This window comes from Anas platyrhynchos, chromosome 5 (genome assembly GCF_047663525.1).
Source record: "Anas platyrhynchos isolate ZD024472 breed Pekin duck chromosome 5, IASCAAS_PekinDuck_T2T, whole genome shotgun sequence".
In the NCBI taxonomy this organism is placed as follows: domain Eukaryota; kingdom Metazoa; phylum Chordata; class Aves; order Anseriformes; family Anatidae; genus Anas; species Anas platyrhynchos.
This window is the reverse complement of record NC_092591.1, coordinates 31,309,988-31,328,323: the sequence shown is the minus strand read 5'-3', so window position 1 is coordinate 31,328,323 and position 18,336 is coordinate 31,309,988. Positions and strand designations below refer to the sequence as shown.

Genomic DNA, 18,336 nt, shown 5'->3' with positions numbered 1-18,336 from the left:
ACGCCCACAGGAACACTTCGCTGGTCGCTTGACGCGCTCATCAAAACTTTTAAATATAAAAGAATTACAAATTGGCTGCGAGCTAACAGAACTACGTTCCCTACAGCCCCCTGCACTGCTCCCAGCTCCCCCAGATCCCCCCCAGGGCTCCGAAGCCGCCTCAGCCCCGCCGCCCCCCCCGGCCCCTCACTCACTGCCCTCAGGGCGCCGCCGCCTCGCCGTTCAAACCCAACCGCCGCGCGCCAAACCGCCCGCTCGGCGGCAGGACGTACAACATGGCGCCCCCCAGCGCTCCGTACGACATGGCGGCCCCCAGCGTTCCGTACAACATGGCGGCGTCCGCGATGCCAGCCCGTTGTCTGCCTTTTCGGGATTAATCCTCGCCGGTACCACGCCGCAGCCACAGAAATGAGTGTGAAGAAGCGGGGAGTGCCCAGGATAGGATGGCTCGGTCTCTGTGCGGTCGTGTCGCCCTGTGTTCTTGAGGCCAAAGGGCAGCAGGCGGGCGCCATCTCGCAGAGCGGGCGGTGGGCGGGAGGCGAGGCCGGGAGCAGGTGGTGCGGATTCTTATGGGCTGTGCGGGGAAAAAGGCTCTCGTGACGAGGTGGCCGAGTGGTTAAGGCGATGGACTGCTAATCCATTGTGCTCTGCACGCGTGGGTTCGAATCCCATCCTCGTCGGAAATTAGCTTTTCATTTTTTTTTTCCTCCTACCACTCCCGTTTCTTTTTCCTTACTTATTTAAATTCTATTTTAGAGCCTCGAGGGCTGCCAAGGCGCATATCGCCGCTCCGTGCCTCCCTCCTGCCGCCTGGGACCGCCTAAGGAGGCCTGAGGGGAGGTAGCCGCATGCCCTGGGGCCCTGCAACCTCTGTGCCCAAACACCACCAAACTGCTTCTTTTGACCCAAATTGTCTCCTTCAGGTTTGCCAAATGCCTGGTGGGAGCATCAGGTAAATAAATTTTTGCAAAATCAGGGGTTGAGGGAGCTCTGGCCAGGCTGATCACAGCGCCTCACCGAAACCACATCCACGTTCACTGACTGTTGTAATGAGCTTTTCTTGTAGCTATCAAGATTTTAGAAGTGTAACAGATTACTAAGAGCTGCTCTGCATGAAGAGTTAACTTTTAAAAATCTGGAACAAGAAGCTGATGAAACAAAATGCTCCCCCAAGACTTCGCTGCATGTTGAAGCCATAATTACTGCAATTAGCAGGAGCAGAAGGGGCCTCTCACATGTAATTTACTGGAACAGCTCCCAGAGCCCTCCAGGCTATGCTGCCCAGATTGAACTATGCTTAAATCCTGGTGGAAATCAGATTATACCAGATCCTTATGCAGAGCATGGCCATACGGTAGCTCTTTATATGCACAAGTGACACCTGTAATGGACTGGTTAAAACACAGCTGGAAAAAGTGGAAGATGAGCTCCCTGGTCACATTTGGGCTAATTCTCAGGCCTAGGTGGGGATTTATCACATGCCATCGCTAGCAGAAACACTTTCCTTGGTAGCAAACCAGCAGCTGTTTTATCTTGTGCATATTTTTAGCAGGTACCAGCAGCAGACACCCAGTGGCTGCACAGTGTGAAACCACCACCTCGGACTCAAACCAAAATGTGATGCCATCGCTGGTAAGCTCCTTGAGAAACCAACCTTGAAGGGTCATTGCCCAAACTGTCTTGAAAAGACAAGTCACGGCATTTCTTGACCAGTAAGGTGTGATAATTAAAAGATATTAACTTACAGTCATTAGGGATAGCCAGAAAAAGTGAAACACAACAGTGAGCAGCAGTTCCACATTTGGCCTCCATCTATCGACACAAGTCAGTAAAATTTCTTTCAGGTGCTTTTTTCTTACAGAGGAAAAAACAAGCAAACAAACAAAGACAGTATAACCTGGGTCACATCAGTCTCCGCTAAAGCTCAGCTGCCCTTAAATCCATAATTTTTCCTGTGTCTAAAGCTAGTAACAGCTGCATATATTCTTATTTTGAAGGCACTGAATTTTCATTTACATAGTTAGATAATATATATATATTTCAGTGTTTGAAAAAACTAGATGACACAGGGGAGTTTTTACCTCCTTTGTTTAACAAGCTGCCTGCAGCTAAATACTAGACCAGGCCTTATTACATGATGACAGGAAAAAAATATAAAAATCTGTGGTTACATTAGAATCATGAGAGACCCTTAGTAGGATGTAGAAGAGCAAAGCTCAAGTCTGAATGAACTCTTACAGAAACATTCAACAACAGCTAGATGTACAGGAGAGGAAAGAAAAAATCATTTGGCTACGTGAGGCTATTGGATCCTGGTCACACCTGTGGGTATCAACAAGTGATTTTAGGAGCCTTGCCAGGGAAGAGGGTGGTTGTTCCTGTTGGCCTGGCAAACCTTAGTCGTGGAGCACACGTTGTCCCCAGCACCCCACTGAAGAACACCTCATGAAGCAGGGGTTTCTCCCTTAACCTGTGTGTCTTAGTGGGTTAAGAGAATGCAAAGCTCAGCATGACAGGGAAAGAACATCCAGTACTGGACCACGCTTCAGCAAGGCTGGTGCCATGCTTACTGAATAGCAGCAGGTCTCCTGGATTCCTTTCCTCACCTTTAAAAAAGTTTTCTATAACATTTTAGAAGTGTTGAACCCTATGCATGCATCCTCTGTAGGTGAGTGCAGAGGATCCTGAAATAACATGGCTCTTCTCAGGAAAGGTTTTGATTGTGTGCAGCTGGTCATTACCACTGAGGTTGCGTAAGATAGACAAAAAAAGAACCTAATACAATGATTGTAATAAACCTCTCAGAGGTCATATAAGCATCGATGAAAATAAGAACTATAGTGATATTTATCCTGAAGACATTATTATAAAATGCATTAAGAAAAGCTTCTCGTTTGCTTATATTCTTTTTTTTCTTTAAGGCCAATTGTCACCTTGAAGCACACATGAAGCAATGTTAAAAACAAATACCATTCAGAAACAACTTGACCATGGTATGGTAAAAACAAAGTGAAAAGTGGTAGACTGGTCTCTACCTTGCATTTTTGTTCAAGTATGGAGATGTTTTCATTTGAGGCATAAAGATTAGAAATCAATAGGTTCTCAGAGAAGATTACGTGTTTTTTTTTTTTAGAAAGCAGAAGATGTGTCACAGGGCACATAACAAGACACTCTGCTAAATCAAGTGTCCTCATAAATCTCGTAAGGATAAAACCTTGGGACTAGTACCTCCAGAAATAGGCCCAATGCACAGATCCATTCCTAGAGTTACTGATCTCAAATCAAGTAATTATGCGAAGGAATTCTAAAAGAGCAATTTCAAAGCAAAGTCCACCTTGCTGACAAACAGTAAAGAAATCAGCTTCACAGTGCTCTGGTTTTACCTTATGGTATTCTCAGTATTAACATTTTGGTTTTTAAAATCAGTGTGACAATAAAATCAAAGTACAAATAGTTTTCCTGTATGATTTGATATCCAGTATGTTGAACAACTTTCCAACAGCTCTCACCTTACAGTACAAGAACATTATAGAGCAGGCCAAAAGAAAAATCAGTTGCTTAATTTAAGCGTATGCACTAAGTTTTCTCTGTATGTAATTGACAGCAAACCCGTAACACATTGAGGTGTTTGTTGCCCGTGTTCGCTAAATGGCAATGTAATTCTAGCACTGAACCCCCATGTTCCTGCCCACCTTTTACAGTGCCTGTCAGCAGCCACAGCAATTTGCCAGCCCCAACAATATGGGGGCTTCCCACCCCATTTCAAGTCACCAGCAGTTTCTTCACCTCAAGCACCCTGAAACCTTAGGTCTTTACAAGACACTTCTCCGGCCACATTAGAACAATGCCCTTAGATGTCATGCCCTCTGTCATTCCTCCCAGTCCTCCATGGCCCATTCAGGCATCTTGGAGCAATAGTCAAACTCTGCTCCCTTATAGCGCAAGGCGTGTAGGTACATCACCAGCTCCTTAGGAGATGGGTCCCGCCTTGAAGTTTTACACTCCACGCATAAAGGGTCCTTCTCTTCTGAACAATTTTCTCCTGTTTGCCCACTCTTGTTCTCACATGAACCTAGTTCTGTAGTTTTTTCAAGTGTTTCCAGATTGGTATCAGGGTCCAGTGTACAAGCCGGTGTTTCATTTCTCTCAGGATCCTTAGTGCCCTCAGCAGGGCAGGAGTTCTCATTTGTAGGATCAGCCTGCACAGATTCTGTGCACTCGCTTGAATTACCAGAGTCTTGATTTTCTGCATTGGTGTTCAAGTCCTCTTCTGAAATCCCCAAGACATCCAGGCTCTGTTTGGAACGATGCTCCTCCACGAGCGCCTTAAGGAGTTCTTCATCTGTTTTACCAATCTTGCCACCTTTGCCCTTTTCAGGGCCCCAGGCATCCATGTTATAGATGGGGTCGTTGACAATGGGATATCCCAGGTACTGCAAGTGGACCCGGATCTGGTGTGTGCGGCCAGTACGCGGAAGACACTTGACGACACTGGTCTTGCCGTTGTAACTGAGCCTCTGGAAGATGGTTTTGCAGGGTTTCCCTTTGGGGTCCACACGGCACACCCCAACCTTGTATGAAACAACCAGTATGGGCTCCTCGCAGACCACTTCGTGTTCTGGGAACTCCCCCACCACACGACACACGTACTCTTTTTCCAGCTATGGGGAGAAAGAACAACTCTCAGAAGAGAAAACTGTCTTGGGTCTGATTATGATTCAGTCTCACCCTAGTTACTCCCCTCTCTCTCTCATCAATGAAATACATATCTTTCATTTTAGGTAATCTACTCAAAGTTTTATTACAATTAAACAGGAAGAGAAAAAAAAGCAGCTTTTAAATCAATTTTCTCTCATTCTAGCTTCCAACTAGTTGGGAATTCAAGAACATAAGGGCCTGAACTGTCTTACCCATATCAAGTTCAAGAGCTGCCTCTCAGTGCATTTTGCTGTGACACTCACTGCCTCGGAGCAAATCCTGGAAGTTAGCACCCTACAGCTATAGTTCTGTTAGGACTGAAAACCAGTGGAAAAAAACAAAACTTCTAAAGCTTAAAATGGAAAAAGTATTAGATGACTGACAAGCTTCTACTGATAAATAAAACTGCTCTCTAACTGACGGACCAGATGATCTTTAGAGGCCCCTTCCAACCCAAACCTTTCTATGACTACATGCACAATACCAGCCAGTTTGCACAATCCCACAGGGCTGGAAACCCTTTTCAATATGATACTACCAGAATTGCTTACAGTTTTGCTCCATCTTTCTCTCTCGATGCCCTCCACCCTTTGCACAATTACAACAGGAAGAAGACCACAAACTGTCCTTGGAATTGGGTTTCTTTAGACCAGAAGTTTGACGGACTTTTTGCCTTAGCGTGTTTCAAGAAAATACCACACATGAATCTCCCAAAAGTACTGCAGCCCTTAGCTCTCACCTGTCTCTCCCGAACCTGCTCATCAATCCTCTTGGACACCTCCACCGTCTTGGCAAACATAAGCACTCCTGAGGTCATGCGATCAAGTCGATGAATTGTATGCAGCTCCTTAAGGTTGTGCTCTTTGCCGAGGATGAAGATGACGGTGTTGTGCCGAAACCTGCCACAGGGATGCACGGGCAAGGAGGACGGTTTGTCCACGACCACCACCTCATCGTCCTCCGCCAGGATTTGGATCGGCTGGGCGGTGACTGGCGGCTCGTGGCGATGCACCGTGTTTCGGAGAAAATCATTATTCTGCCAGAAAAGCAAGCAATTAGGGTGCATTCTGCATAGGCACACCACCAGGCCATGCACCTGGGGAGCTTAGGAAGGATAAAGGGAGGGAAGAAGGGAGTAAGGGATGAAGGGAAGGAGAAGGGAGAAGCACCCACCTTGAGCACGACGTCCAGATCCCGCACGGGCTCCTCGTTGAGGCGCAGGCGGCCAGCACGGGCGGCGGCGCGGTAGAAGGCGAGGGGCTGGGCTCGGAACTCGGTGCTGAAGACGTGCAGGAGGCTGCGGCCGACCCAGCGCCCCTTGCAGTAGGTGCGGAAGTCGTAGTAGTAGGGCCGCACCTTGCGCAGCCCCCCCTCGAAGTAGTACGAGGTCTCGGCGAAGTGCTCCGCGCTGAAGCTCACCCCCGCCTTCAGCTTCCGCGGCGGCGGCACGTAGCGCTCCCCGGCGGCCAGGCGGCGCTTCTTCGGGGCCGGGGCTGCCGCCTCCTCCTCCCCCAAAGCGCCGCTCCCCGGCCCCGGCTCCGCCATGCCCCGCCGGGGGAGGAGAAGCGGCCGCTGCCCCTGGCCCCAGCCCCGCGCCGCCACCCGCAGCCACGCCGCACACAGCGCGCCGGCGCGCCGAGTGACGCCGCGCCGCGCAGCCAATCGCTGAAGGCGGCCGCCAGCTCGGGCCACGCCCCCTCAGCCCTCAACCACTCCCCTTTCCCCCTTGGCCACGCCCCCTACGACAGACCACGCCCCTCCCCATTCACTCTATCGCCCTTAACCACGCCCCCTCCGATCAGACCACGCCCCTCTCCCATAGGCCACGCCCCCTACCTCCAGGCCTCGCCCCCCAGGTTTTCTCGCCCTCCCCAATTCCCGGCGTTTTTACCCCAAAACCTCGGGGTTGCTGACGCAGAAAAGAAGAGGCCGCGCTCGCGTACATGAGCTCGGGGCTCTGCGCCGGGAAGGGCGCCTTGTTTTGTCTCCAAGCGTTAGAGGGGCGCTGTTAGGGGGTGGCTGCGGGGAGCTGCGAGCCCTCCTGCCCCTGCGGCTCTCTGCAGGGGTCACCCGGGGCTGGGCTCGTCCGGATCAAGGCACCGCGGCCAGACCCGGCTCAGTCTTTTCTCCGTCCCTCGCTCTGCTGAAGCAGTGCTCGCCTTGGCCAGCACAGCCGCTGCCGGAGCTCCCGCTCCAAAAGCAAAGCCATGCAGGCCGGCCGAGTCCCGTCTGTCCGTGAGCTTTCTGAGGTGAGCTTAGAGATTTCCATCCCGCTCTCAGAATTCGTCCCTGAGGCAAAGAAAAACCAGCGGTTACTGTCATGCGTTTGCCTTCAGCTCAGCAAATCGACACAGCTGCAGTGTTTATGAATGCGCAGAGGCTCCAGAAAAAACAACACAAAAAAGGCTCAAGTCCTCAGTCTGCAATCCCTAGCTAATAGAAAATGCATCCTACTGCCCTGATGTGCCTATTAGTTAGCCTCTTCCTTCTGTCCTTTACGAACAGCAGCTGCTAGGAATCCAGGGATCTGTCAGCAAAGCCAGCACTCAAGGAGAGCAAGCCCACAGGGTGGAGAGGAGAAACGCTGCGAGTGTTTACCGAGGCCACTGCTTTTCCTTATCCGTCAGAGGAACATAGATCACACCCATCAGCTGGGTTTCGATGATCTCCCCGTCGCTGGTTTTGTCGTATTGCATCAGGACTTGGTTCGCACCCTCAGGACCCACGGGCAGTATGAGCCGACCTCCTGGCTTCAGTTCATTCAGCAGCTGGCAATCAGAGAGATCGGAATCAGCAGAGCCAAAAAGAGACAAGAGAAGTCAGCCAAGCTGTGAAGGTCACGACATCTTGAAAAACACAAGCTTGCCAGCTCCATACAGACAAAAAAAAAAAAAAAAAAAAAAGGAGGTTCCCGTGGTTCCCTAAGTACTAGTTCCCTACTTATTATAGTTTTATCACAGCTACTGATGAAGGCAGCCAACAGCAACTGACATCCCGCACGACCACTCTTACCTCCTTTGGTACTGTTGGTGCTGCTGCCCCAACGTGAATGGCATCGTAAGGAGCCTCCTCGGGGTATCCCTGCCTGCCATCTCCAACTGCAGGAGGGAAAAGCAAGCAGAAAAGACTTGTTCGGACAACAGTTCCATGCAAAAATAATTCTCCATATATTCTTTCAATTGAAATTTCGAGGAGGAAAACTTTGTAGCAAGACTGTGATAGCAACGTGAATTCCCACATCAGAGCACTGACCTGTCTGCTAGAAATGTAGCATTCGTTTACATTTTAAGAATGGGGAGATATTTCTGGAATTGAAACATGCTGGAAAATGGAACAACCAAAGGCAAGAGGGCCTTTATGTAATACAGTAGCTTTGTGCAGTCTTGAGATTCTGCATACAGAATAAGCTGATACAAGTTAACAAAAAAAAAAAAAAAAGGAAAAAACACAAAATAAAAGCATGTGTAAACTCACTCAAACTAAAACTCCGATGTGGTACAATCCCTCTCCTCTGAAGAACACCTCTTACTGAATGTGTAGGGACTACACATTCAGATGTGAGGTGTGTGCTTGACTGCCTGCAGCATTAAAAGCTGCTTATGTACACAGTAGCGTTCAAGTCAGTGTTAAACTGCACTTAGCCAGCCAGCGATTTCTAGCAACAGCATGGAAAGCATTAGCACAGCTTGGAGCCACTGTTTTGAGAAGCAGAGCTCTGCAGACAGCCAGAGCTAATGAGTGCTCACAGGAGGGGTCAAGCATCAGGGTCCCAGAGAGCTCACCCACAAGTTTTACACGGCCAGAGCTGAGCAAAGTCGGATCGTCTTCTTGGACGTTTCTGATGGATTCGTTCACCAGCTCTCTAATGTGTTCTACACCCACGGCTTTCCCTGTTGGGCCCATCTACAAAGGAAAGAGCAGACAAACACCCATATACCTCCCACATGCACAGAGATGCGGAAAGACTTTGTACATCCTGTAGGTACAGAGGTGCATTTTATAGAACAAGGTAGTGTGGGGGCTGGAGAATTTCTAGGAAGAAACTTAAGAGCAAAGTGTCTGGACAAGGAGGTGCAGACACTGTGCCACTTTGCCTTTAAGGCTGAGCAGTTCCAGTTAGGTTAGCTATCCCGTGAGCTTACCATCCTGGCAAAGCAAGCTGTAAGGTACCCGCTCCCAGATCCGACATCCAGTGCTTTTGCACCTTCCACAAGCTGATCCTTCAACAACTCCAGTGCATGGGCATGCTGTGCGGGTACAAATACAAGAGAGTGTGAAACATCCCATTTTACTTTCCTCCTCCTGCAACTTTTTCTTGTTCCAAGCACTTTGTGCTCTGATTTGAACACAGCACACTGGGCGTTTTGTCTGACATGTTCAGAGCGAGTCATGTCAGATCTGAAACGTCTCTTTGCAGAACAGCAGTTACAAAGAGGTTCAGTCAATATGCAAAGGAGCAGGAAGAAAAATATCGTGCAAAAATGATTATTATTATGACAATATTAATGGTTCTCTCCAGTTAAACAGAATTTCTACCTGAGCACGCTTTTAAATGAACTCAGAAAAATAAAAGTTTCAGCATCTAAAGAAGCAAGCACGATAATGGTGTCTGCAGGACCTGTTTCACCTTCCTACTTTAGTATTTAAGTAAAATTTAAAAAGGCAAGGGATGGGGGAGACAAACAATTTCTTGCATGTCTGTTAAAAATAATTAAGAATATCTCACCATATGTGGTGCACTGATTGTAGCCTTGTATCCTAAAAGGAAGCCAGTGACAACAGTTACATGATAAAGAAATGACGGTGATAAGATCCAATTAATTATCAAACCGTAAACAGTTCTTTAATCTCTCTTTTGCCTCACTAAAGCATTTTACTGACTTATAGTCAACTCCTGAAGGATTAATAATAAGACCAAGGTAGATTTAATGCTTCAGTTCCCAACTGCTCCAATCTCCACCCCCCAGCTCATTCATCAAAAATGCTCTGCAGCTATCACAGACTGTGTTTGTTTCCCTTCCACAAGCTGAACTCAGAATGATCAATGCACATTCTGACTGTGGAAAATATATATTGTTCTATTGTTCTATTTCCTCTGGATCCCACAAGCTGAAATATGGATGAGGATTGCTCTACCTGGCCTGTCTAAAAACTCAGCCACTGATTTGGTGAGAGCGCTTCCAGCATTAAGAACTCTGACCAGCTGAGCCACCTCATGCCCCTCTGTCACTGTGGTTAGCATACTCAACATAAACACCATAAAAACGGTGATACTTTGAGTTACTCACCAATAGATTGAGGAGAATCCATGTATGGGAAATATTTGATGTAGTGGCCTCTGTCAGTAGCCAGTAACACATCGAAGACCCGCTGGGATTTAATTATTCCTTTTTCTAGGAGATGGAGGAAAACAGACAGAGAAAGGACTTAAATCCTCAGTGTGGAAGCAAGAAGGTATTTGGAAGGAGGCAATACAGTTCTGGGAGTTAACAGCAGAACTGGGAGAACCCTTACTAAGCTATCTGAGAGTTGATAAAAAAAAAAAAAAAAAGAGAGAGAAACATACAGAGAAAACCCTGCAGATGAAATTTTCGTACATCTTTTTCAGGTTTTGCTGCACTGGATGAAATCACAATACAGTCACACCACCAGCCCAGCCTCTCTCCGAGGACTGTTAGTTATAACTACAGCATGCCTGGGAGCGTTAAATATAGTAAACAAGTCACACTTTCACTCCTGAAGGCGGAGACTCTGGTTCAGATTTAATGACTATAGAAACATTCACCATTCCTTTGCACCGCAGGGAAAATCAGCACGGCTTTAGCAGCTGAGGAAATTCAAAGCTATTTTTACTTGTGTTCCAGATGCTGCCCGGTGCATGGCAGCACCACCACGCGTGACTCCAACCCCAGGGCACATCCTTGGAGGTGAAACCCTGCCAAGAAGCTGAGCATCTGCCGGCTCCGAGCAATGCTGCTCCGTGCAGTGTTTTAAAAGGTGTCACGCGTTTACCCCGTGAGAGGAATGGCAGGCAGACTGTGGGGATAGATAGCCTTTTGGGCTAATTCTGGCACAACCTCTCGTTTCCAATTATAACTAGGACAAGTTCAGATTGCGACGCTGGGAAATTTCGGCCGTCTACTCTACCGCTTCGGGACGACCGGCGTTGCATCGGGTCGCTGCATGACACCAAAAACCTTAACCCCGAAGCACCGGAGGCTCCGAGGGGCAGCTCGAAGCAGCTGGGGACCTGGAAACAGCCTCGTTACTCACTGTAGAGGTTGTTGACCAGCTCGGGGTGCGTCTTTCCGCTGGAAGTCCAGGCCATCGTCCTGGCGAGGAGCAGTCCCATGAGTGTCAGCGTGGCGCAGGGCAGCAGGGGGCTCATCCCACGGACACCTGCCAGGGGAAAGGGGACGGGATCGCCGATGGGCACGCCCAACCCCAAGCCTTTTTTGGGTTAAAAACGAAATAATCGATACTGGGCGCTGCTCGAAGGCAGCGGAGCGCACTACATGGGGCGCCACCAGCACTGGTGCATGGACACCTTGGTTATCGGTAACCGCCGTGCCGTAATTACCGGCTTTTTGTGCTTAAAGGGAAGAACCGTGACGTAATTAACAATAATTAAGGCTTTTTGCGCTTAAAATTGCAAATTACCCCGCGCAGCCCTCCAAAACATAACGACAAGGCGTCGTCCGCGGCTCATGGGGACACCGGTTAACGGCCCCGGCCCCATACTCGGCCTCGATCCCTGTCCCTGTCCCTATACCGGTCCCCGTCCCCATACCTGTCCCGGTCCCGTCCCCGCGGCCGCCCCGTTGCCAGGTGTCGCGCCGCGCTCGCCTACGCCGCTTAGCAAACCTTCCGCCCTTTCCCAAGATGGCAGCGCAGCGGCGTCACTCTCCCTCCCACCTCCCGCCCATCTTCCCGCCTCCTCCGAGGGCTGGACTAATGGGCGCCCTCTCCCCCCCCAAAGCGGCGCGGTGATTGGTCAGCCCACACGTCAATCTTCGCTCGGTCTGAAGCCGTCGCGGCTTTGCCGTGTTGACGGTCCGAGCGGCGGTGGCCGAGCCAGGTTTGGGGGCGAGGGACGGCGCGGCCCCGCTGTGCCCGGGGAGGGGGAGGGCTGCCGAGCCGGGGGGGCGGCTGTGACAGGGGCTGGAGGGGCGCGGGGCCTGGAGGGACCGGGCCGGTGGGCAGCCGGGGCCCCGCGGCCTGCTGCTGTGAGGGGTCCCTCAGGGCGCGGCTGTAACCGATAGCCCCGGAGTGGGTCACCCCCGTGATGCAAAAAATCCCTTAAATGTGCCCTCAAGGTGCCATAAGAACACCTAAAGGTGTTCTAAAGGCCCCACTGAGGTGTCTCGAGCAGAGGGCAGCGGGTGTGGAGGTCCCGTGTCACACTCACCGCGCGCCCTTTCTCCCCCTTCTCTCAGCTCTTCGCCATGAGGATGATCGAGAGCGCTGATGCCACCGTCGCCAGGTCCAGCGAAGACCTCTGGGCTGAAATCTGCTCCTGTCTGCCCCGGCCAGAGCTTCAGGACGACAGCGAGGCGTTCACAGACTCCTTCACGGATGCGTACGCCGATGGGGGAAGTCAGAGCAATGTGTCCGGAGGCTCTTCCCAAACAAACCTCAAGCCCTGGGCTCCCCTGAATGATTCAGAGGTGTATTTGGCATCCCTCGGTGAGTGTCTGGTCAGGTGTTGGTTCCTACATGTGCTTAGATGCCTGCTGATAACTATGGCACTGTTTATGAGGCCAGGATGACAGTGCTCACACCTCTGGTTGGAAGAATGTCTTGCACAAACTCAGTAGTTCGTCTGACTCAGTTAATGCAAGTGGCAATGATAAGCACAACTGTAGCTTCTTCAGCTATTCCATGGGAAGAAACTCTCTATCAAGTATAAACCAAAGAATTTTTGCTCTTCCTGCAAAATAAATAGAATAGGGATACTGCTGTTTCTTTCTCTGGGCAGCACATAGTCCTACTGTAGTTGACTGAGGGAGGGGAAATGTGGTTTGAACTCGCTATAGCGCCTCTGTGTTTCTGTGCCACCATCATTTGTTTCATTATTTCACAGAGTCTCAGGAGATGCAACTGAGTGCAAAGAAAAAAAGTGAGATTTCTGTGACCTCTTTTCTGGCTGGGGAGGTAGGGAGGCAGATATAGGAAAGAAAGCTTTGATGCTTTCCCAAATAAAGCCTGCTAGAATCTGTATTTTAAAGTGACAGATCATGCAGTTAACCTCAGCATGATTAGTTATTTCCTTCATAATCTATAAAATATTCCTTTCTATGGAGTTATTTTTATTTGGGTCAGTTTGTAATCTGGTTTGCAGTGCAGCCGCATGGTCATGTTGGCTTGCAAAGGAGGTTGCATGCAGGAACAGACCAAGAGGAATAGGGACAGGGTTGCAGAAGTGTTTTTCTTTGTTTTGTTTTTGTTTTTTTTAAAGCTTTTATTTCTGCCAGAGCCTCCATTTTGACTTTGTTACTGTTTCAGACTGTTGTTTCACAGTACACTAAGTAGAGCTCTTGGTATCTGATCAAAGGTGCCATGGCAACAAGCCATAAATTGCTCTTCCGTTATTAATTGCTGCAATAGTTCCAATTTGTTCAGAAAATGCTAATGGATTACTTTTCACAAGCAGGCTTCATACTGGATCTGGATCTGTTTTCTCAGACTCAGGGTGGAAGCATAAAGCTAGCACAAAGTTTGTCTTGTGCATTCTAGCTAAGTCAACAGAAGTATAAACTTGTACTGGGTTTGTACGTGGCCAGGATTAATAATTGAGTCATCATAGGATCAGCCTATCGGTACATTTGGCCAGTTATGGTATTTCAAGTCTTAATAATTGCTCAGGCCAGACACTTTCAGTGACAACCAAATTCTGTGACACAAGACAAACTCGAAAAAGAGTAACAAGTGGGCCACCGTGTCTTGAACTAGTGCAGTTCAACTGACAATCATAGGCTTTTCAATTAAAAAATAAATGCGTGAGCATAAGTTGATTCCTGACCCAATTTAAGAAGGAATCTATTATAAAGGGATTTTGTGACTGAAGGAACTCCATGAAATTTGCTTCCTTGCAGCTTTGTGTACTGTAGTTGGACTACCCTGCGTCTGGTAAAAACATGGTTTTCACTAGCCTGTGACTGAAAAACTTAAAACATTACATTCTGTTCTGAGATATCCAACTGATAATACTGCTGCACTCTCTGCATTCCACCATCCCTGGTCTCAGTTTGAGCATTATTTGCATTTCACACTGCAATTAGTGTGATTTATATTCCATCCCAATTTGCATGGAAAGTGTGGGGACTTACTGCCTCCAAAATCTGTACCTTCTGTGTGAAGGTTTCATTGAAATTGAACAGTAAGCGCAAAAGTTACTAAAACACAAAAATGGGCAGAGTTGACTGATTGCATACACACCTTATTTCCTTCTGAAATGTCACTCCAAATTACAAACGCACACATAAATGAAATGCTGTCATGCAGACTTCAAATAAAAGAAAAAGTTACTTTTTAAAATATTAAGTCTTGAAATGTTAATTTAACCTTTTTAATATCAAAGTGTAGACACTTTTTTCTTTCCCCTGAGAAAATTGTAATAAAGACCCCCTCCCCTTTTGCCTCTTCAGAGAGAAGACTGATGAGAATAAAAGGTTTGTCTCAAGAGGTGACCTCCAAGGACATGCTGCGTACTCTTTCCCAAGCTAAGAAAGAATGCTGGGACAGGTTCCTGCAGGAGAAGTTTGAGTCTGAATTTTACGTAGAGGGACACGAATCTGATGAGAGGTAATAAGCAAATTACCAATTTACCAAATCCAACCCTCCCCACCAAACAGACTTGTATCATGCTAGAGGAAAACAGACAGGGCATGGGTGGGTTGAACTTTCAAAGCTGTTTGCTGATTTTTGCATCCCTTGGACTGGGGTGATCTAGAGTGGAAAGAACAGGATTCTATTTGACAACTACCCTTGTCACATTTTGGGTAGGGAGGGAATGTCTAATACATCTCAAATTGCTTTTTTAAGGCTTGACTTTTAACAGCGAAGTCCAGACCATTCCCTGCATCTTTGTCAGGGCCCTGTTAAGTACTGCTTCAGAGACAAGTGGAATTTGAAGTTCTTTCCAGGGTTGGTACCAGTCCTGAGATTAGATTTCCCGAGTGGCTCTCAGTTTAGTGCCTGCCTTACAATGCTTCTGCTCTCTCACCCGTTGCCCTTTTACAGATGATGTATGAATTAAGATGAGAGTCTTTTTCTTTAGTAAGCTCACACTCCCAATCACTTATAATGCTCTCCATATTTCTCTTTTCTGAGCTGACATTTTTCATGATTGCTTCTAACTGAAAAGAAGATTATCTTTCTCCCTTGAAGAAAATCTACTTCAGCTAGTTTTGGAGTTCAAGTATGACAAATAATCCATGTTTATGTGTAGGTTTTAGATTCTTTGACCAGTTAGCTTGAATGTGACATTTAAAAAGCAAGTTGGTCTAGGCATAGATGTTCTTCCCACTTTGTTTTTAAAGGCTGAGGATGTTATCCATGAAAATACTTTCCTCACCAGAATTTGACTGAATGAAGTTAGAGGTTACCCCTGAATGGTACCAGATTGCTGGATGAGAATCATGTAATTAAACCAGCCTTAACTTTTAAGGACACAAATCATCTCACGGACACTACCAAGTAAAACTCTGCTCTTGTAAAAGAGCAAGGACGAGTTAATTTTCCAGTGCAAGGACTGAATGGCATGTATCACACTTGCTGGAGGATGAGCATACAGATGCACATTTTAGAATTAAAATAAACTTGAGTCAGTATTTAAACAAGATGGGGTAGAACTTTTCTGGTCAGACCAGCTATTTTGAGATAGTCTGTGAGAGAGTAAGTGTGTATTTACGTGCATCTACAGTATCCATAGCATTAGAGTTCTAGGATGTAGACGTACTTTTTGCAACCTCTCCCTGCCTTTCTGGTGTTAGCAGGGCTAACAGATCTTTTTGTATCTTCCTGTGAAATTGCTCTCTCATGTTTCACTCTGTCTTTGCTTTCCCTCAGCACATTAGAGCATCTAAAGCGCTGGCTACAGCCTGATAAAGTGGCAATCAATACTGAAGAAGTACAGTACCTCATCCCTCCAGAATCACAGGCAGAGAAGCAGGAGACCGAAGAACCTCCAGCTGCTGAGCAGTGAGATACAAGCCATGCCTCTCATCCAAACCCCAACGAAGCTGTGTGCAGGAACAGTAATAAATAACCCGAGTGGGGGAGGGAGGCATAAGCACGTATTGTCAGTCATTTAAAAAAATGAAAGAAAGCAAAGACAACAACAAAACTGCTCTGGACCTCCAGAGATATTGACTGGCATTCGTTGTAAGAGTGAAACAGCATACATTGAACTGAAATCCTACTTCAATCTAGTCCCAACCTGTAGCAACCTAATCATTCCAGCATGAATGTGAATTGTCTGTAGCTCGTCAGGAGGCACGCTGAACAAAAGAAAGAGCAGTTGTTCAGAAGCATCAGAAAACATAATGGTCTAGAATAGAACAGATAAACCACTGAATCAATTTTTTTTTCCTGTCTTGTACCTCTTTGATCACTAAATTGGGTATTCTTTTCTTGCAAAGTTCACTGTGTTTTCTATTGAACTTCACTGTTTATGATTGAGCTGGCCCTGAGCTGTGCCTGGAGGAGGACAGATACTGTTCACCTACCTGAACTTTGAGTCCTAAAGGAAACTGTCACTGCAGTGGTTAAATTGATGATAATATTGAGATTGTAGCAACAGAAGACTACTTAACATTCCTGTCTTTGTAATGTTCCTTCCCACTATATTGGCCATCCAAACTCTGATAGAGAATGAGCTGGAGAGGGAGTATTTTTATTATCGGTCATGTTGTATCTGTTTCTCTCATCAACTTCCGCCCCTCCAGGGGAGGGTCAGATGAGTTCCTACATCAGGAAAACAAGTGTGATAACCAAGGAGGCTACAAATAGCTTGTTTTCATCACAAACTAGCACAGAATTATTTGACTTTATATTCTAGTATGTGCATATATATATATATATATTATATTCTTCAATCCTGTTTCCTCTACAGAGGGTTGTTTCCCATTATTAATCAAAGAATCAGCAATTGTGTACTTGTATAAGACTAATGCTTCTGTGAGCTGTGCTTTCTGTCTTAGCATTGACACTAAAGGTCGATAGAGGGAAGCAGTGTACATCTTCTGTCAGATAAAGCTCTTTAGACAGAAATTGCAGGGGTAGTTCTAGCAGCTTATGCACGCTAGCCTGTTCATTATGTATCTATGAAAATACATTTTTAAAAGGAGCTCCTTGGTACCACCTTCATTGTTTCCTGTCACTGTACAATTATAAATGGTGCTATTGTTTCATCCCCTGACAGCTGTTATTCTGTTGCTGCTTCTTCAGTGTCGTGACTTGGTGTTTGCCCACACAATCAGCCTTACCCGTGTAACCACCCACCCCAGCCTTGCCATTTACGAAAGAAGTCACACTCAGAGGTCTCCATTAGAACAAACACTGAGGTTTGAGAAATATGGTGAATCACATGAATGTCAGTGATATAGGACCTACAAAGATCTGGCAGTGTTGAAAAGGGTCTCTTTGTCATCTTTTAAATGTCCCTATTAATTTATCTCTAAAAATAAGTCTGCTATGCCGTACAGTCAGATAATGTGCTGTAAATACTCTCACCTGTGCTGTCAAGCTATAATGAAGATGCTTTTGAGTATTTATCAGAAATGGTATGTACAAAGAGAAAAATGCAGTTTCTTTTTCTGTTCCCAGGCTATTTTACAGTCAATACCCTTCCTTCTTGTGATTAACAGTGGCTGTGAAGATGCTTTATATCATCTTGTCTATTCCCATTAAAGCTATCTGAGCAAGAAATGTATTCAAAATAACTGTACTGAAACATTTAAAGTCTCAGGTCCCCATAATCTAGCTCTTCATTTAGAGAAAGCAGTACTCAACATTTTAAATAAAAGTAGCTCAGAAGCTCACAGAAAGGGCTTGGGGAAAAATTGTCCAAACCTAGAATTAGCTGAGCACTTCAGATTTGCATTGATACTCCCGCGAGACATGCACAGGTCCTTTGCTGCTTAGTTACATTTATCTGTTCTTCACATACAGAAGAATGAGGAATGGGAAGGCCATCTGCCTCAATTTATCCAAAATACCAGCTACTCTGAGTGGCATTTTGCAGAGTAGAATCTGCTTGAATGTAGCAGGAAAGACCAGCTATTTCCAACCCTTTGCATTTGTAAAGCTTGCTCTTCCAGGATGGCCTGGAACAAAGCCTGTTGCCCCAAACTGAGAACAAGTCCTGAAAACTTTAAATCAGATCCAGGGACTTAAGTAAAACAAACAAAACGAACTCAGAATAAATCAGTATCAAGCGGAATGGATGCCAGAAAGCCAAACAAATGCCTTGTGATGGAGGAGGAGACGAGAACTAGTGCTGGTTGTTTCAGTGATAACTGAAGAGATCTTTGTCTGTGAGGCGTGTTCCTCTGTCAATCCCCTCCCTAAGCAGCACCAACTGTGTTGTCAAAGGGTTTGTTGGCTTCCAGCGGTGTAATACCAGCTCCACCTACC

At 46.8% G+C, this 18,336-nt stretch overlaps 4 protein-coding genes and 1 non-coding gene across 8 annotated transcripts in view; 2 read left to right on the top strand and 3 right to left on the bottom strand.

The window, feature by feature from the left end:
* The window catches only part of KNL1 (kinetochore scaffold 1), a 30,641-nt gene extending 30,315 nt beyond the window's left edge, over positions 1-326 (bottom strand). The window contains exon 1 of one of the 2 annotated variants that reach the window (XM_027457795.3): positions 195-326. The gene's annotated coding sequence lies outside the window, so the exon portion shown is untranslated. The remainder of the gene's footprint in view (positions 1-194) is intronic. The other variant, XM_027457794.3, reaches the window with a different exon arrangement.
* A 272-nt stretch (positions 327-598) lies between these two features.
* TRNAS-GCU (transfer RNA serine (anticodon GCU)) lies at positions 599-680 on the top strand. The gene has a single exon. It is a non-coding gene; the product is annotated as a tRNA-Ser (tRNA).
* Positions 681-3,372: 2,692 nt separating this feature from the next.
* RPUSD2 (RNA pseudouridine synthase domain containing 2) lies at positions 3,373-6,323 on the bottom strand. The gene is made up of 3 exons (XM_027457797.3): positions 5,872-6,323; positions 5,438-5,734; positions 3,373-4,661 (listed from the first exon to the last, which is right to left on the bottom strand). The coding sequence occupies exons 1-3, from the start codon at positions 6,241-6,243 to the stop codon at positions 3,870-3,872; spliced, it is 1,461 nt and encodes a 486-aa protein (XP_027313598.2). The 5' UTR covers positions 6,244-6,323; the 3' UTR covers positions 3,373-3,869.
* A 310-nt stretch (positions 6,324-6,633) lies between these two features.
* Positions 6,634-12,239, bottom strand: LOC101801091 (protein-L-isoaspartate(D-aspartate) O-methyltransferase). Of its 3 annotated transcripts, none has more exons than XM_013108389.5 (9): positions 12,107-12,239; positions 10,972-11,097; positions 9,987-10,091; positions 9,425-9,456; positions 8,841-8,945; positions 8,481-8,601; positions 7,711-7,796; positions 7,297-7,466; positions 6,634-6,987 (listed from the first exon to the last, which is right to left on the bottom strand). In XM_013108389.5, the coding sequence occupies exons 2-9, from the start codon at positions 11,084-11,086 to the stop codon at positions 6,975-6,977; spliced, it is 747 nt and encodes a 248-aa protein (XP_012963843.1). In that variant the 5' UTR covers positions 11,087-11,097; positions 12,107-12,239; the 3' UTR covers positions 6,634-6,974. The 3 variants fall into 3 exon arrangements, with proteins under 3 accessions (XP_012963843.1, XP_027313600.1, XP_071894761.1); XM_027457799.3 differs by lacking the exon at positions 12,107-12,239 and adding an exon at positions 11,489-11,639; XM_072038660.1 differs by lacking the exon at positions 12,107-12,239 and adding an exon at positions 11,359-11,482.
* CCDC32 (coiled-coil domain containing 32) lies at positions 12,144-17,632 on the top strand. The gene is made up of 3 exons (XM_072038661.1): positions 12,144-12,384; positions 14,346-14,502; positions 15,769-17,632. The coding sequence occupies exons 1-3, from the start codon at positions 12,144-12,146 to the stop codon at positions 15,902-15,904; spliced, it is 534 nt and encodes a 177-aa protein (XP_071894762.1). The 3' UTR covers positions 15,905-17,632.
* Positions 17,633-18,336: the final 704 nt, after the last annotated feature.

Excerpts from the sequence above, each read along its gene's own strand:
- LOC101801091 (XM_072038660.1), bottom strand. The coding sequence starts at position 11,437 with ATGGGGCCGGGGCCGTTAACCGGTGTCCCCATGAGCCGCGGACGACGC. Across the intron at positions 8,946-9,424 it reads CAATCAGTGCACCACATATG|CATGCCCATGCACTGGAGTT; the intron begins GTGAGATATTCT and ends GTACCCGCACAG. Across the intron at positions 8,602-8,840 it reads CAGCTTGCTTTGCCAGGATG|ATGGGCCCAACAGGGAAAGC; the intron begins GTAAGCTCACGG and ends TTTCCTTTGTAG.
- RPUSD2 (XM_027457797.3), bottom strand. The coding sequence starts at position 6,243 with ATGGCGGAGCCGGGGCCGGGGAGCGGCGCTTTGGGGGAGGAGGAGGCG. Across the intron at positions 5,735-5,871 it reads ATCTGGACGTCGTGCTCAAG|AATAATGATTTTCTCCGAAA; the intron begins GTGGGTGCTTCT and ends CTTTTCTGGCAG. Across the intron at positions 4,662-5,437 it reads AGCAGGTTCGGGAGAGACAG|CTGGAAAAAGAGTACGTGTG; the intron begins GTGAGAGCTAAG and ends TTCTCCCCATAG.
- CCDC32 (XM_072038661.1), top strand. The coding sequence starts at position 12,144 with ATGAGGATGATCGAGAGCGCTGATGCCACCGTCGCCAGGTCCAGCGAA. Across the intron at positions 12,385-14,345 it reads GGTGTATTTGGCATCCCTCG|AGAGAAGACTGATGAGAATA; the intron begins GTGAGTGTCTGG and ends TTGCCTCTTCAG. Across the intron at positions 14,503-15,768 it reads GGACACGAATCTGATGAGAG|CACATTAGAGCATCTAAAGC; the intron begins GTAATAAGCAAA and ends GCTTTCCCTCAG.